The 16,832-nt window shown below is 49.5% G+C and overlaps 6 protein-coding genes across 6 annotated transcripts; 4 read left to right on the plus strand and 2 right to left on the minus strand.

Moving 5' to 3' along the window:
* The first annotated feature begins 276 nt into the window (after window positions 1-276).
* Window positions 277-2,279, plus strand: DEU56DRAFT_291682 (uncharacterized protein). Its single transcript, XM_041345507.1, has 2 exons — window positions 277-356; window positions 410-2,279. The coding sequence occupies exon 2, from the start codon at window positions 421-423 to the stop codon at window positions 2,083-2,085; it is 1,665 nt and encodes a 554-aa protein (XP_041209337.1). The 5' UTR covers window positions 277-356; window positions 410-420; the 3' UTR covers window positions 2,086-2,279.
* On the minus strand, window positions 2,137-3,930 carry DEU56DRAFT_291637 (CoA-transferase family III). The gene is made up of 8 exons (XM_041345506.1): window positions 3,686-3,930; window positions 3,326-3,636; window positions 3,260-3,273; window positions 3,191-3,211; window positions 3,102-3,142; window positions 2,903-3,052; window positions 2,509-2,851; window positions 2,137-2,454 (listed from the first exon to the last, which is right to left on the minus strand). The coding sequence occupies exons 1-8, from the start codon at window positions 3,713-3,715 to the stop codon at window positions 2,189-2,191; spliced, it is 1,176 nt and encodes a 391-aa protein (XP_041209338.1). The 5' UTR covers window positions 3,716-3,930; the 3' UTR covers window positions 2,137-2,188.
* An 83-nt stretch (window positions 3,931-4,013) lies between these two features.
* Window positions 4,014-6,410, plus strand: DEU56DRAFT_798400 (glycoside hydrolase family 79 protein). The gene is made up of 11 exons (XM_041352996.1): window positions 4,014-4,619; window positions 4,674-4,764; window positions 4,822-4,886; window positions 4,945-5,142; window positions 5,197-5,241; window positions 5,292-5,314; window positions 5,362-5,432; window positions 5,483-5,553; window positions 5,603-5,643; window positions 5,694-5,777; window positions 5,838-6,410. The coding sequence occupies exons 1-11, from the start codon at window positions 4,176-4,178 to the stop codon at window positions 6,349-6,351; spliced, it is 1,647 nt and encodes a 548-aa protein (XP_041209339.1). The 5' UTR covers window positions 4,014-4,175; the 3' UTR covers window positions 6,352-6,410.
* Window positions 6,411-6,952: 542 nt separating this feature from the next.
* Window positions 6,953-8,842, plus strand: DEU56DRAFT_798404 (uncharacterized protein). The gene is made up of 4 exons (XM_041352997.1): window positions 6,953-7,569; window positions 7,623-8,501; window positions 8,559-8,585; window positions 8,644-8,842. The coding sequence occupies exons 1-4, from the start codon at window positions 7,123-7,125 to the stop codon at window positions 8,710-8,712; spliced, it is 1,422 nt and encodes a 473-aa protein (XP_041209340.1). The 5' UTR covers window positions 6,953-7,122; the 3' UTR covers window positions 8,713-8,842.
* A 3,197-nt stretch (window positions 8,843-12,039) lies between these two features.
* On the plus strand, window positions 12,040-14,526 carry DEU56DRAFT_735052 (uncharacterized protein; the record flags this gene model as incomplete). The annotated part of the gene is made up of 7 exons (XM_041348426.1): window positions 12,040-12,757; window positions 12,808-12,945; window positions 12,993-13,377; window positions 13,430-13,541; window positions 13,591-13,607; window positions 13,659-14,325; window positions 14,380-14,526. The coding sequence occupies 7 exons, from the start codon at window positions 12,040-12,042 to the stop codon at window positions 14,524-14,526; spliced, it is 2,184 nt and encodes a 727-aa protein (XP_041209341.1).
* A 117-nt stretch (window positions 14,527-14,643) lies between these two features.
* On the minus strand, window positions 14,644-16,594 carry DEU56DRAFT_291796 (uncharacterized protein). The gene has a single exon (XM_041345509.1). It carries the CDS (start codon window positions 16,245-16,247, stop codon window positions 14,931-14,933), a length of 1,317 nt encoding a protein of 438 aa, XP_041209342.1. The 5' UTR covers window positions 16,248-16,594; the 3' UTR covers window positions 14,644-14,930.
* Window positions 16,595-16,832: the final 238 nt, after the last annotated feature.

Consider the following 16,832-nt stretch of genomic DNA (forward strand, 5'->3'; position numbering starts at 1 on the left):
ATCATTCAACAGCACAGCCACCGGAACGGTACGTGAAACGATGCGCCCGTTTGTAAATCATATGCATGGACTTGGCATGGATTGTGATGGAGCCAGGCCACTGGCCACATTGAGCATCATGACAAGATTTCGGATCCGCACTGGCAGCACCGATTAATTCGCTTGGCCAGCGTTTCCCTTTCATCTCTGGCCTTCTGCCGCTGGCTCACGCCCGCACCTTGTCCGAACCAGGTAGTCTCCTCCGACATCAGCCTCCTAAAGAAAACGTGTTCACGGCGTGTCTTGTAGCTGCCCTTTAACTTTGGGAGGTTCGCGGGAAAATATCACCGAACTTCTTAGAATCTTTGTCCTCCGATGTGAGCGTCAGACAACATGACATCGTTTCCGGCAGCTGACTTGAGTTATATAGACGTACCGTCGATGACCCGCGACCAGGCTAGCAGCAGCAGCAATATCGAGGAAGATTTTGATGAGATAACACGACAAATTCGGGCACTTCAGTCTTCGCAGGACGAATTGTCCCGCTCAATCCGGAATCTCCAGGTCCGCGCTGCTCGCAGACAGAATGAGAAGGCAGCGGTGTCACGTATCCCCTCTGATGTCCTCTCGATGATATTCGAAGAGTGCCGTCAACTCAATCCACAATGGTCTGGCGTTCTCTTCCTTCTCCACCAGTCGCCCGTTGAGGTACGACTGTCTCATGTATCCAGTCATTGGCGTGAGGTAGCCCTCACCTCACCTTCCCTTTGGTCCTCTATTCACTACCCATTCGCACATAAAGAGGGTTCGCTCATGGAATATTTGAAGAGGTCAGATGGGTCACTTCTCGACGTATACATTGGCCCATGGAGACAGCACCCTCAGATTGAGCGCGTTTTGACCAACATTATCTTACCACACCTTCCTCGTTTCAGACAGTTGGTTCTTGACGCAATTTCGCGGGAGACTTTGGCGTCGCTCCTCGCAATGTTCCAGAACGTGTCTGCCCCTGCTCTGACACGGCTGCGAGTGATGTGCAGAGGACCAATGTCGGCTGCAGGTCCCATCGCTTCTGCGAAACTCTTCACCAAGGGTGCCCCTTTGCTATCTGATGTTAGGCTCGACAGTGTTGCGGTCATCCTGCCCAAAACAGAAGCAAGAACACTCCATTTTTGCCCGCCACCAGGGCCACCCTTCCCGCTCACACGTGATGAACTCTTCCGAGCAGTGTCAGCCTTCCCATCCCTCCACAGGCTCCATGTGAAATCGGCTATAGAGCTGAATAGTCTAACCCCTGTTTCGCTTATCCACTTGCCCTCATTGAGGGAATTAGTGGTGCATGGCCTCGCCGTGTCAACGGGCATACGTATATTTGACGTGATATCCGCTCCAAATATCGAGAGCCTCTACCTCGTGGATATGAATTGCTCCGCAGTGTCTGCGATTCACAAAGTCATGACACGGTCTTATCCGGATGCGTTCCAGTCCTTGCGGGTGCTACGGTATATTAGGTGCGAGTTCAGCGAGGACATGGACATTCATTTCCTTCGCGCAACCCCTCGTATCTCCGAACTCCTCATACCCGTCGATAAAACAAATTACCTGATCCGCATGCTCGTGAACAGTGACAAGCAAGCGGGCATTCACGGCTGTGCACCCCTGTGGCCAGAGTTGCGCACTGTTACCCTACACACACCCGGGTACTGCGCGCAGGTGGTTGGTGCCGGTGGTGTCCCGGACGACGAGCCTTCGCCTACGATGAATCTCCTTCAGGAGCTGGTCGCAGGGCGTAAGATGTTGGGCAGGCCGCTGAGCAAGCTCCGCTTTAAAGGGCCAAATGCAGGACCCTTTGCGAACGAGTTCCATTGGGGGCTCAATCGAGCGAAGCAGTTCGTCCCTACGGAAGCTGTTTTCTGTCAGATTCCTGCACTGCTACATGACGGAGGGCAGGAGTATGACTGGGCTGTCGTCGCTGAGGCATATGGTATGCAACTGCGGCAGTTTCTTCAGCAGGTTCAAGGCATACGGCAGCAGTTAGCCACCATCCTTCCACCCAATTTTTCGTTCCAGCATTTACGGAGACGAGCAGACGTACCAGCGTCATAGACATTTTACGAGTGGATCTGACTCGTGCCTTTCACACACTTGGTCATCGGTTTCAGAGTATTTAACATTTAGACACGGTCCCCTAGACGTTATATTTTGTTCTTCATAATTTCGACTTAGGACGTTCTAGTTCTCGTGCTTCTTTACCCAATGCTCCCTCAGTAACAAGTTGCCTCATCTCCTCGTCAGACAGTCCAAGTTCTTTGAGAATGTCTGCAGTGTGCTTGCCTGGATCTAACGTCTGTATTTCGTCTTGTAGAAGTAATGGCGGTGTTCTGCTGAGCTCCGGATGAGGTTTAGGGTAGAGAGATCCAAGGAGCTGGGCTGCTTCTGTGGGAGACAAGACTGGGACTGCACAAGCGTCAGTGCCTAGTTGATGGCAGATCAATCAGCACGAGAACCCTTCTGTGATGGAATGCTTACCGTGGAACACCTCCGTCCAGAAGTCTCTTGGTTGTGTTCTGAACCCGTCTTCAAGATACTTGCGAAGTTTAGGCCAATCTTCCTTCGTAAACTGCGTCGACCGCGACGGTGACCAGCTCCCTTGTTCTCCACTGGATTTCATGACCCCGTTGAATTTGCTGATAAATTGAGCAAAGAACTGGGGCTCTAGACACCCTACGCTCATCCACTTTCCGTCTGAGCAGGTGTAAACATCGTAGAATGGCGCGCCTCCGTCAAGGGTATTCGTGCCTCGCGGTCCTTCCCAGAAGCCGCCCCCAGCATTTAGAAGTGGAAAAGACGATACATAACGCGAACCAGAAACCTGCCACCTATATTTATAAATAATTCAGTGCACAGACGCCCCGGCACGTACCATGTCCACATTCACGACCTGTCCGCGGCCACTCCGACCTCGCTCGATCAGAGCCAGCAATATACCGTTCGCACACATTAGGCCGCCTCCAGCAAAGTCGGCAATTAGGTTCAAAGGGAAAGCGGGCTTGTCCGTGGTCCCCGGAAGCATCTGCAAGAAGAGTTTTAGTGTGTTCAGTCAAACTACAAGCGGGCCGCACGGAGAGAATGCCGCTAAGGGCAATATAATTGATATCATGACCTATGGCGGAAATTTCAAACTAAGCCACAGGTATATGATGATATTTACCAGCCATGGCAGAGTGCGTGCCTTAAAAAATCATTGAGAAGATGCGAGAACAACACCTGATATGCGTACCATTTCTTGGGAACCTGGAGGGAGCATCAGCCGGATGGCACTTCAGAAGCTCATATGCATCCTCACCCTGCGAGCCTGGCATATACAAGTTTGTCATTCAGGCCTTTCCGCTTGTCACTTGTATGAAACACCTCAGGACCGAGGCTAAGCGTCTCAAGCACCCCAGGTCTGAATGGATCGATGAGGACGTCTGCTTGAGCGATGAGGTTCTTCGTGACTCGCAATCCGCTCGCAGTCTTCATATCCAACACAATGGACCGCTTTCCTGCGCAAAGCAGATCTCTGGTAGTCGAGGAAGGGCGATCAATACGTATGACAGATGCCCCATAGTGAGCAAGTACCAGACCCGCGAATGGACCCGGTGCTAGGCCTGCAAACTGTAGATGTTCATTGTTTGTTCGACTTTCAAGCCCAACTGCAACGTACTTCTACTACTTTGATGCCATTTAGCGCCATTGGTGAGAGACTCGACGTCGTGTAGTGAACCAGGTGATTCCTCGGGTTAAGTCACTTCGCCGGTTACTTAGTAGCCGACTCCGAAATGTTCATATTTTGTGTTTCAAGAAAGACTGCTGGCAGGGCAGTCTGTTCAAATTACACGCTGCGACACGTCACATGGGAACAGCTAACAAAGATTTAGCTAGCCCTTAATTCATTCAACTGAGTTAAGGGGACAGAGGTACCTTTGATTGTTTGTCAGTGTTAGCATCGGAGGGCATAGCCAAGCAAGACCAAATACCTTCAACAACACCATCACGTGCTGATGAGGCTTCACACCAACGCTGTCATTTCTTTGGACATGTGGACAGTCCTGAACCCATCACGGTCCGGTGCTCATGCCCTCTTCCCGCGTATAAAATGCCGCAAGACGTGGTAAAAATGGTATTCTTTGACCCAACCTGTTTCTTTCTGCGTGATGTGGTTCCTGTCTACAGTCCTGCCTTGTGTTGCGTTGGCATCTGCAAGACATGCTCTTATGCCCCGCGATGGTACAACCCTGTCTAAATTGGTGCTGTCTGGCCCAGCTTCACTCCCAATGGATGCGACACCACCCTTGAATCCCGCTCTCGCAAGCTTCAGTATTGAAACTGCCTTCTTTGAAGAATATATGGGAAATCAATCCTATCCAAACACACTCTCTCAGAATCTCTTCGAGAACCTAAAGGAGAGGACTGGTGTTCCAGCTGAAGTGCGCATTGGTGGCATCACCGCTGACTCGACATTCTGGGATCCTAATCAGGAGGCTGCGCTGTACAATTTCATCGACGGCACAGGTGCACTGAGAAACACTACGCTTGGACCCCAGTTTTGGAATTCTGTGAAGCTTTTGCCTGAAGGGACGAAGATTGTTATGACGCTCGTAGGTCTTTTACTTATTAGATCTTGGGTGTCGGCATTTAGCTGGTCCATGCAGGATCTAGAGAGCTTGAATTATACGGGAGCTCTTGATATGGCTGAGGCGGCATGGAAGGGTCTTGGCTCACGTCAAATCTCTCGCTTTGAAAGTAAGCCAATGAATTTTCTCACTGACGCCTCCCGGTCCGACTTTTCCCCGTCTTCAGTAGGAAATGAACCAGATCAGTATTACCTCAACCTTGACGCTCAGAACTATACGGCTACGTGGGAGGTAATCCGTGTTCTATTCTCGTTCCCTGGTAGTGAGCTCTTACACATTCTGCAATTAGCCGTGGACTGTCAATATTTCGAAGGCGTTGGGCATCAATTACCCCGAGTTCCAAGTCGGGGCAACTGCTATAGACCCTTTGTGGCCGTATAACACGCCGCAAGCAGATGCACAGTTTGATTGCGTTAGTGCTCTAGCTGCTGGGGCCAACGATGGACACACTGTCACGACCTGTAGCGAACACACATACCAGTACAGCGTGAGGGAGCCTCCGATTAATGCATGTCCGACCTGAAATAGACTTTCTTTACAGGTTTGTGACCCCATTAGGGCTCCTGTCGCTACGTTAACCAACCTGGTAAGCCGTTGATTATCTACTGTAGCTTTTAATTTACAATAAGAATTTAGGTGAATCACACACGCTTGGCCGAGTAAGTCATACCTATTACTATGATCTCACCGCACTAATCTCCAACAGATATTTGGATCTTTGGCAGCCCCGTATCCACAGCGTTCGCACCCAACTCGGACCCGACGCCTTTGTTATCGGTGAGCCAAACTGTAAGGTCATATGTTAAGTACGTTGACCTATGACGAAGGGGAATTCAATTCCGTCTCTTGCTCTGGACGAGCCAATGTCAGCAACACATTCGGTCAAGCTATGTGGCTGGTACGTTGATCAAATGAATACAATTCGTAACGTCCGAGCATTTTTGCAGTTAGACACGACCCTCTATGCGGCTTCGATCAACGTCTCATGGTACGTGATCAGGGTGCCTTGGTGAACTTTCAGCTTAATTTTATCTCTAGTGTGTATGTGCATCAAGGTGGGCCTCTTGCGCTGCAGAGCTCTACGCAGCTCAATCACGGCGGACTCTCACTCTACAACCTCTGGTATGACATCTCAGAATATTCGAATTCACGACGTCTTGGGGACTGACGTTGAGTCCACAGGTACCCTGTCGATAATCAGAACGGTCCTATCCAAGTGTTCCCATCATACTCGGCTTACCTATTCGTGACAGAGGCCATTGGTCATTCGAGGTCGCTGCGCCTTTCAAACATCTTCCCAGGGCGACAGGCTAATGGATCCTCAATTACAACCGCAGCTGGTGATCCCTCTGCTGGCCAGATCTCAGTGTACGGTTTCTGGGACGAAATATCTGCCAACAGCCATGATTACCCCACTAAGCTCGCGCTTTTAAACCTTGAGATATACAACCAAACAGATTCGTACCCTCGTCCTAATATCACGATCGACATATCTGCGTATTTGCCGAAGAAGACCCAAGAAGTAATGGTCAAGCGGCTGACAGCCCCAGGAGCTGATGTCATATTAGCCAACGCGACGACCTGGTCAGGGCAAACTTTTGCTTCTGGCGTCGCAGAAGGCAACATTGTGGAGGAAAAAGTGTCCAATGGACAAGTGGTCATCGAGGCTTCTTCTGCTGCTTTGGTGTATTGGTAAACGCAGTGTAGCATGAAATTTGTACTCATCATAGGCTTTGCTATAGGAGTGAGTTGGCTGTTATATTTTTATATTCTGCTAGTCCTGAGTATGAACAGCACGAATCTGAGGAACGGACGAGGGAGACAAGATACAACTAATGATCGATATTCTTGCGCCAGGATTCAGAGCCTCCAGCATGACGCTGCGAGGCGAAAGATCGATGGCCACTGTTGGTGCCTGAAGGCCTCACTGTTTGTAGCGAATAAGTATCGAACTGGCACAAATAAGCGCCAGAGTTATATGAGTTCGGGTAGGACGCGGAGTTTGGGCGCAAGATCCATGATTCCATGATACAGAAAATACGGAACTCGTCATCTAACCATTTATAACGAGCACGAAGTCTTCATTGTGGATGACAACCAAGAGCAACCAAGGAGCCAGTGCTTCCGAGAGACCAGACAAAGGTACCGATTTTTATTGGTGTGCAAGAGAGAACTGAGGTTGCAGGATTCATTAGCGAAATGGAGTAGCCGCGCGGCCCCATATTGCCACGGGTTTAACTGGCTCAGACTCATCAAATAAAAACAAAAAATCTAGGACGACTTCCATTGAGGCGTTCAAGCGTGCAAGCTAGAAGATGCATGTACGACTCAGGAGCAAGAACCTGAGTCGGCTACGTCCGGAATTCCGGACGAGCCCGGACTTCACCAAAAATTATAGGGGTGTGTTGAACTCAACCGAACTCCCACAGACCCATAACCACCAGCAAGTTAACGCCGAGCGGCTAACATGTCGGGTCAGTGGGAAAGCATCATCTTTGATGATCCAAGGTCTAGGCACCCTATGCTTCCTCTCGTGGTTAAAGTTATGCACTGCATCTATGTTACCGTTGATCCCACACGCCCACCGCCACCCACAGTAATGAAGTGGTGGCACTCACAAAGCCTTTCCTATCAGGTACATGATCATGAATATGAGCCGTCAATTGTCATCCTCAATCTCCGAGAGGGCAAGCGAGATTCAACCATGAAAACCCACTTCACGATCAACTTTAACACCATGACGGTCAACGATGTATCTCTGAATAGGCGTTTCCCTGTACCCAACGAGATCCACTCTGTTGTAAGGGACCTTGATGAGTACGTGAGGAAGACTGTCCGGGAGAAAAAGGAAGCAGAAGCGGAGGAAGCACGTCGCTGTGAGAAGGAGCGAGAGGAACACAGGTCTAGAGTCCAGGCAAGTAAGCAATGTAGCTGCAATCACTTGATTAATTTTCTTCCTGCGTACAGGCCTTTTGTCGCTGTCTTATCGATAAAGGTCTTATCGACGAAGATCACGCGAAGTTGTTCTCCAGCGACAGTCTGCAGTGCCCTGTCTGTTCAGCGCAGCAGACATCATGCACCAGATGCAAAAGCATCTCATGTTCCAATAACGATTGTGTAGCCTCCTCTGCCGTTCCCATTGTACGGTGTTGCATGGCCACTCATCCGAGTCACACACGGCAATTCTGTACTTCATGTTTGGAGCCTCCAGGCTCTTTGCCTCGGCTGGGCAAGTGTCCCATGTGTTCAAACTTGTTTTGCACAGGAGAACTCAGTTGGTGCGTTGGACGCCCAAATTCTAATGACGGCGTAGTCGGCATCGCAACTTCGTCAGATATCGATGTTCCAGGGATAACCCGAGTACACTCAGCGCGGCCCCTGTACTGCCACAACACAGGCTGCATCCAAAATAGTCAAGATGGCGGAAGAGTTGGCCGTCGGTGCTCCAACACTGATTGTTGGTCCTTCAGGATGTACAGCACCAATGTATGCCCTGAGTGCATCACGCAAGATAGCTTCTCTTGCCCATGTGGTCAGTACTGGACTTGCGGTAGCTGCAAGTCTCAGTCTTCGGACATTCGTAGGCTTCTCACGTGTCCTCGGTGTCATCAGTGTTTCTGTGAATCGTGCTCATATATCTGGACTTGTGGGTTGTGCCGACGTGTGGGGTTCTGTAGCGACTGCATGGAAGAAGAGAGCGAAGAAGTTGAGCACGCACCAGGCGTAAACCTCCTTTTCAAGTGCCAGAACTGCCAAGGTCACCTATGCAATGCATGCGATGACGGTGGGCAACCATGCTGTACATGTAGTCGAATGCTTTGCAACCTTTGTGCAAAAGATGAAGAGGTTCGTGATTATTCTGTTATCACCGTCCGTACTGAATACAGAGTGTTGACTGAACAGTGTGAAAGATGTGCTCATTTCCGTCAGGTGCGTGATGGCGAAATTCCACTCTCAGGCTGGGCGTTCTCATCATCCTATGGCACAGCGCTGTAATTATGACTACGGTTTTTTCGAGTTCGGCTCTGATGATGAAATGACTTACCACGATTTCTAGTAATTCGATTATCTTTAACATTATGTATTGCTATTTCGTGTCTAATGTACTTATATCTTACTAGTATTGTTTCATCGTGCTTATCTCGATGCTCCTCGGTGAATTACTGCAATTGCTTGCCATACGTTCACCCTCTTTCCGCGGACTAGCCCCTTAGTAAATTTGTGATCAATTTTCAAGTCAGTAAAGAATATCCGGCAATTAACCTACCTCGGGTCTGCTTGCACTATGCGTGCTCGTTGGGGAGTTCCCGCACTGCACGACGTTGCAATGCCATTGGAATGGGATCGCTCAGTTGCAAAACGTTGGTCCAAGGTGTAGACGGGAGCACGCCTGCATGACACAATCCAGTGAAAACCACCAATTCGGATCTGCATAATACCTTACTATTCAAATAAAGGCATACTGGTATCTAGGATAAAGTAAAGCGGAGCTTTGGTCACAGTCCCAGACCCAGGCAAGACCGGCCATTTCAGACTCATCCTCAGCGTGATATTAGTTTGCCCAGACCTATTGGAAGGCTGTAACAACAGACAACAAACACTGGCAGACGATCAGACGAAAATAACGTGGATGAGCGTATGGGATTCGATGGCACGGTATGATATATATAGGGATATAAGTTGTGTACTGCCATATGTATGAAATCTACACTTCAAATCAGTATTACGACGAAACTGCAAAAAAAATCTCGTGCCTCTGCAGAATACGGTATATCCGACAAGCATTAACCATTTAGAGCATTTATCGTACTACACACCACCGCCAGTTGACACATGTAGACGCTATTGGAAATTAATTGTACTCGTGCCCGTTCCTGCATCGGAGTTGCCCACGAGCTTGGCGTGATACTCTCGAATGCTGAGGATGAGACGTGGTCCCAGCACAAACATCTGCATGATCGAGAAAATTTCAAGATGATCAGTATAAGCCAGAGTTCCAGTTACCAAGGCCTATAGAACTGAAAATCAGTTGTTTCATCCAGATGTGATTGAGAAGTCAGCATACCCTAGTCTTCAAGTTCGGAGAGTAATAACTGAGTTGGAAGCCAAAAACAGCAGCAAAGCTAGCAAGCGCAGAACTTCAGCGGGAAAAGAAACGACGTTCAATCACGGGCTCACCTTACAAAGTAAAACATATGAGTTTTCATTAACACCGCGAAACAGTCCCTGATGGTCCATCTCGTCGATGATCGTTGCAATTCATAGAAGTGTTTTACAGCAATCCACACTGCAAGACACAATACGAGGACCTCCCATGCGATATAAAGCACCCAGGCCATGGAATCAAGTGGGATATCTCCTTCCCATTCATAAGTGCACTGATGGGTACCGGAAAGGGTGAGCTCCTCTAGTATTCGTACAATGAGCCTGATGCACTTCAGTCTTTTGCCCATAATTAAAGCTCACCTCCTAACACATGAATGTCTCCTATTGCAGTGCTTACCCCACAGGCGGTCGTGAAAACCACGAAAATTACAACGAGAAAGATAAGAATCTTTCTGGATCGCTGATACATGGCATATAACCGAATGATCATTATAACTTGCATGATTTGTTAGTCAAGTCCTACTGAGGTATTGTAGCTGAGTAGCTCACCGCCTAGCATGGTATTTACAACCACAGTCATCCAATTTAGTGTGGAGTTCAAAATTTTGCCTGAGAAACCCAGTTAGCAATGAGCGTCGGAGGACAAAAAACTCACATCTATTGTGGTCATCATAACCAACAAGCTGGCCAACAATGTCACTCACCCCTACAAAGGAGTGTACATTATTGGAAGGAAATGATAGATCTCGGTGCGAAATGCTCACTACATCTGTCAGTGAGATCGACGGAAGGCTTGCTACATGCCGACGGTCAGAAGAACCAAGCACAACGTAAAGTGTGAAGAAACATACGCAGTATGTTGATGCTGATCGTGAAATATGGTCGATTAGCACGGCGCCAACTTGTTAGCCTTAAACATACACAGCATATATTATTCCAACGTAGCGCACCTATAGCATTGAAGTCAGCGCGATTTGCCAAATGCGCTCATAATACAAGCTACGTACACCGAGATATAGAAGAGTCACACAGGACCAGCGTTGCCCCTGACCCGAGTTAATTGTATCTTTTATTTGACATGGACACAGCTCACCCAAATCAGCTCAAACTATAAAATCATTTTTAGTGAGTGGCTGCTCCAGCAATGGTAACACTGACGTACCTCTTGTCCGAATGTCAAAGCTGCCAAGTTGAACATAAGATAATCAGTGGTGCTTCAATTCCACATATCTTGCTCACCCCAATCGTATATCACTGCGACAGATGCGACAACTGTGCAACCGCAGTAAAGGTTAGATTTAGATATCACACGACATATCGAAATTCCGCGAACCTACAAAATAGCTGAAACCACACAACTCATCGATTAGCGGCCACCAACGGGGATCATCTGAAACGAAGGGCATGATGTCGAATGGGTGTGATCGAGTAGCGAACTCGGTGGACGTATACCCGAATGCCGCACAGGTTCATTGGGAACCAAATTCCAAATTTCCAATACCGTTCTAGCGACGCGTTGAGACTATTACCGCACTCGCATCAGTTCAGGAGTTCCGGACATCAGCGCGATCATATGGTTCAATCACAGGTCTAGGCGACACGCAACAATCGAACAGCCGCATGCCGTGCCAATTCTCAATGAGCACCCTGACCCAGACTTGGGGAGTTTAATTGCAGGTAATCGCTCATTGACAGGATCACGCTGTGGACATGACAAGTCAGAATTATGTGTCTTTGAAACCCGACAAACAGATAACTCACCTCCGAGTCTCCCACCAGGGTACCATCACTTCTGCAACGCCTCTGAACACGCCCCCGATACCTAATCCAGTACAACCCTCAAGCGTTCTCCGCCTCGGTCATCGGGCTACATCATCATAGTGAAGCGAAACTGATGGTGACCCCACTCCGCTAGATCCATCATCAACTTGAAATTGAGTTAATAGTCTACTGAACGATCGATGTTACGTGCCGGCCAGATACGATGATTCTGATTGATTGGTCTGGTGGATAACGAAGAAAACGACTCAGACACGCCTGTATCATCCCACAGGAGGCCTAACTTTAGTCTTCTTGTTGCGCTCATCTGCTACAGAACTTCGAAAGTATTTTGGTTAGAACTTAGAAGTGGTTAGCAATTACACATCCGATCCGCTACAAACACTCGTCAACTCACGGCCCTGCCAAGTGGCCCTGAATTCTCAGCAACACATCGGAACGACGTCACTGCATAGTGATTGCAGCCTCCTCTGCTCGTGCCCGTAACTCTTCTTTGTGCATGAACGCGCGTGCTCGTTCTATAATGGCGAATATTTGCAAAGTACCCATTTCCTCATTGCCCCTGCCGCCATCAAGCCATATCGTGACACACAACCTTACCCCAGATCCACTCACGGGCCCGAGTCCAGCAGAATTCTTCTCTGATGTCTTGCCTAACAAACCGAGTCTACAGAGGCGTGCGAGGCTCCTCTCTAAAGAAGCGCACTTCTCATATGTGAATCCAATGCCACTAGAGTTTCCCTATGAAATCACACCGCCCGACCCACCTGCCGTCATCGAGGACAAGGCTGGATACATCGAGAAATGGCTCAGCGAGCGCGAAGCTCGTCATCCGTGTCCAGTTAGCAGCCAAATGCAGCCTTCATTGAACAAGTATACCCCCAAGCTTAGAGATAGGAAGAGGGAGCTCATCGGGTTGTCTGAGACATGCCTCAGAGACTGCCTGCCACTTCTAGACGTTGGTGATGCTTTTGAAGTGCTAGGGAAACCGGCCTTGGTCCCTTCGTTAGAAGAAGAGGTTGCTTCGACCTCTTCACCGGAGGCGGAGGCTATCCGCCAGGAAATGGTGGACGTCTTGAGCGGCCATGCCGTTCTGATGGCACCCGACTCGGAGTCCAGCTCGAATCCTAGCTTTGCACCCTGGTCTTCCAGGTACAGCGGCCACCAGTTTGGCGTCTGGGCTGGTCAACTTGGTGACGGTCGTGCCATTTCTATCCGTCAGTCATCTATCCCACGTTCACTCCAGGGCATCTTAACAGGCTACTAGATGTTACACCGCACCCTGAAGACGCTGAAACCACGTACGAGCTACAACTGAAGGGTGCTGGGCGGACACCCTTCTCCCGCACTGCGGATGGTTTAGCTGTTCTTCGCTCATCCATTCGAGAATACCTCTGCTCAGAAGGTAACACTTTGAATGGCAGTACCGGTCCTTTACTAACGACGACATAGCCATGCAGGCACTCTCGATCCCGACCACAAGGTCATTAAGTCTGATATCCCTCCCCGACTTGCCAGTCATACGAGAGCGCGCAGAAACTGCATGTATCTTTACACGTGTTGCAGAATCATTCATCCGTATCGGCAACTTCGAAGCCCTCAGCCCTCCATCCAACACTTTCTTCGTCGGTGGCGGTCAGCAAGACCCCGACTACGAGGCTTTGCGAAAGCTGGGTGAGTGGGTTGCGAGGAGAGTACTAAAGCTCAAAGGGATCGACTGGGAGGCCGGTGATGCTTGGGGTAAAGAGCTTCTCCTTGATGTTGCAAGACGAAATGCACGGATGGTGGCCGCTTGGCAAGCGTATGGATTTATGCATGGCGTTATGAACACGGACAAGTGAACTTTTTTCCCACTCCCAAGTTATAGACCACTAACTATTTGGTCTCAGTATATCAATTATGGGGCTGACAATAGATTATGGCCCATATGCATTCATGGACGTCTTCGACTCTTATCATATCTGCAATCATAGTGATGGAGAAGGTCGATACGCATACAAGGTAGGTGAAAGGACATTAACATTCACGTATACGCTGACACCCAGCGCAGTCTCAGCCAAACATGATGTTGGTCTTACAACTCTGTCTTCTTCTGACATTCTAACAACACCCTTGCAGTACTTACGCCTGTCGTGCTCTCCTCGACGCACTCTCCCCACTCATCGGCGCAGAAGCCGCCCAGGGCAACAAGGCAGTCCAACCCGGCTGGGCATCTTCAGCCACACCGGAAACACTCGTCTCATGGCGCACAGTAGGCAAACACCTTCCTAAAGTAGAAATGGAACACATTCTCGAAGAGACCTGTGCCACGGAATACGGAAACCTGATGCGCAAACGTCTGGGACTTCGTCGTCAAGAGAAAACAGACCAACGGGAGATTGTGCAACCGCTTTTGGACTTGATGGAGGCGCAGCAGTTGGACTTCCATGGCACTTTTAGACGGCTTGTGTTTTTCCATACTGGGTTGATGAAGGCAGACAATAGTGAGAGATTGGAGACGTTCATCAAGGGGATCTTGACCGGGACGCCCGATCCGGACCGCATGGACTATGGCAAGGCTACTGAAGAATGGATGACTTGGTTAGACAAGTACAGTGCGCGTATTGAAAGCGAGCGCCATGCACAGGAGTGGGCTGGTGGGGTTGACTTTGACAGTGCCAGACAAGATGCCGCCAAAAATGCGAACCCGCGTTTTGTGCTTAGACAATGGGTGCTTGAGGAGCTCATCAAGAAAGTCGAGGGTGACCATGATAGTGGGAAACGTATCATGGCTAAAGTGATGCAGGTGAAACAGCCATCATCTGTGTGCGGTTGACAGGAGCTCACTGTGACACTGTAGATGGCATGCAAGCCTTTCGAACCGTGGGGAGCGGAAGGTGAGGACACACCAAGCGATGATCTTCCAGCAGAGATAAGAGAGGAGAGGCGCCTGTGTGGGCTAGGAGACAAGAGGTTTTTGGGCTTCCAATGTAGTTGTTCAAGTTGAAGTTGGTCGGAGGATATCTATTATCAACGAACAACAACCGCAGGCTACTCACGAGCCCCGAGTAGTAACAATAAATACTTTAACGGATCTACCGCAGAACATCTTGGGACAAAACGCAGGATGGATAGCGAGCAGTACTGCACAAAATGTAACACAACAGGGAGATAGCTAAGCGCGAAACAAGCTGCTCCAACGTGAAGTTTCAAGGAGTGACAAAGTGGGAGGGGTGAAAGTCGATACCGGACCGTAGAGCGCCCCGTGTAAAAATATGAAGGTGGGGTGCGCGAGAAACAAATATAAAATAATGTATACGTACTCAAGCTCAAGATGGAGGTATGTACAGCTTTGAAACCGAAGTTTGCGAATATTAATAGAAAGCAAAGCGTGTTGTTTTTGAAAGTGGATCATCCGAGGGGAACTTGCGTTGGGGGGTATGGGAAGGCAGTCACGCTCACGGCGTCAATCTCGTCACAAGACATGATCGTCGAGCTGTGCGAGTAATTGGACGACCGCATAGATGCCACGCGTAGACCTGCCTCAGCTGACATGTCTAGAGCAGCGATGAGTGATTGCATAGCGTGGGAATTGTTGGAGCTGGTATCCGTAGCGCTATTTGAGCGAGCTTCAAGGAAAGGTCTCGAGATGGGAGCGTGAGAATCAGCAAAGGGATTGGATTCGGGTGTGGTGTTAGCAAGGAGCGTGCGCCTTTGGGGTTTCTCCTGCGCGTTAAAGAATGGGTTAGTGACGCGTCGGCTAACGCCGCTCTTGACGGAAGCTGCATCCGCGAACGGATTGCGTGAGTCGCCCGCTTCTGACATCTCTGAGCCATATACATCAATATGGCCAACTTCTGCACTCTCCCAGCGATGTGAACCAGACACGGTCGCGGGTGGCGTGAATTTCGCCATGGTCATTGTAGGTGACATGGTGCCAGATAGACGCGAGCGCACGGAGAGGAAAGATTCCCCACCGACAGTATCTCCGTCCCATGAGATGGTTGGCACACTGTCAGCTTGGGTGCGGCCCATAAACCGCTGTGCAGGTGGAGGTTTGGTAACAACTACATAACCTGCCTCAGCAGATTTGGACGCCATTTCCTCAGCCAAGCCAGGATGATACTTGGCAAAATGCTGCATCGTGCCTATGGACTCGCGATTTCCATGGCCATCAGAGGACTTTTCTGCAGAGGTTGTGCTGGGTGTACGATTGAACATCGCACCCAGTTTCTCCATCGGCCCCGATGAAGGCCTTGGTATCAACGGCGGCCCATCCTTTTGGTCCTCCTTGTCATCATCGAGACGATCCCAAGGCTGCAAATGAGAGCGACGGCGAGACAGATTGTTTGTAGCATTGCGGGACTGCGAAGCGTTCCCACGGCGCTGCGGCTTTTGTCGCCTTGAACAGTGGATCGCCAAAGAGATAACGAGTACAAGTACGATGAATGCGCCGACGCACGCGCCGATGACGGTACTTAATGATATGTTATTGGCAGAAGAGGAACTAGGTGAGGTAGTCGCAGCAGATGCAGGTGATGACGAAGTCGGTGATGGGGACGGTGTCGAGGAGGCGAGTTGAATGCCCGTAGCGGAACCATCAGTTCCCGCTGCGGTATTTTGGACGAGAGCAGTTGCGGTCGGTGAAGTGTTAGTGACTATCACGGAACCTGAGACGCCACCCAGCGTCTGTCGTTTTCGCAGGATATTGTTGGGACGTTGGGACATGGTATGATGCTGATTACAACAAAAATGACTGGATTCAAGAAAAGAGTGTACCGCAGAGTCCCCGTAGCGGAAGGGGTTGAGAGCAACGTTTGGAAAGCACTACGAAAGAAACTTTAAGAAAGTATGTGTGAACGATTGAAGCTTGCTGACGAATAGGTTAATACATAGGTGCTCAATCGAACGATAATACTTACAGTCAGTCGAGCGAGCAAACACTTTGCACGTCGCTGCTCGTTGAGGCCTGAGGTGCCACCGTGGTCGTCGCCAGCAGTGTTGAAGAACTGTAGACAACGGAGAATTCAAGCAAGATTAATAATTTTCGTCCAGTTAGGTAGTACAGGTAACGACACATCACAATACACCCGTGACCCGATCCGCGGCAGCCGGCTCTTTTCCGGGTGGCATAAAATACGATCATGACAACTGTCTTGGACTTGGATTGTACAGTAACGCCATGGCGATAATCTCCAGAAAGTAATGGTCTACCCCACCATAGCGACCACGAAACACGGCCAGTTTCCCCGTGAACCAATGATAGAAGGAACATCCGAGTCCTTCCTGTTATCAACCCAATCACCCATCAAC

This window comes from Suillus clintonianus (assembly GCF_016758775.1).
Source record: "Suillus clintonianus strain FC179 chromosome Unknown DEU56scaffold_28, whole genome shotgun sequence".
Taxonomy (NCBI): Eukaryota; Fungi; Basidiomycota; class Agaricomycetes; order Boletales; family Suillaceae; genus Suillus; species Suillus clintonianus.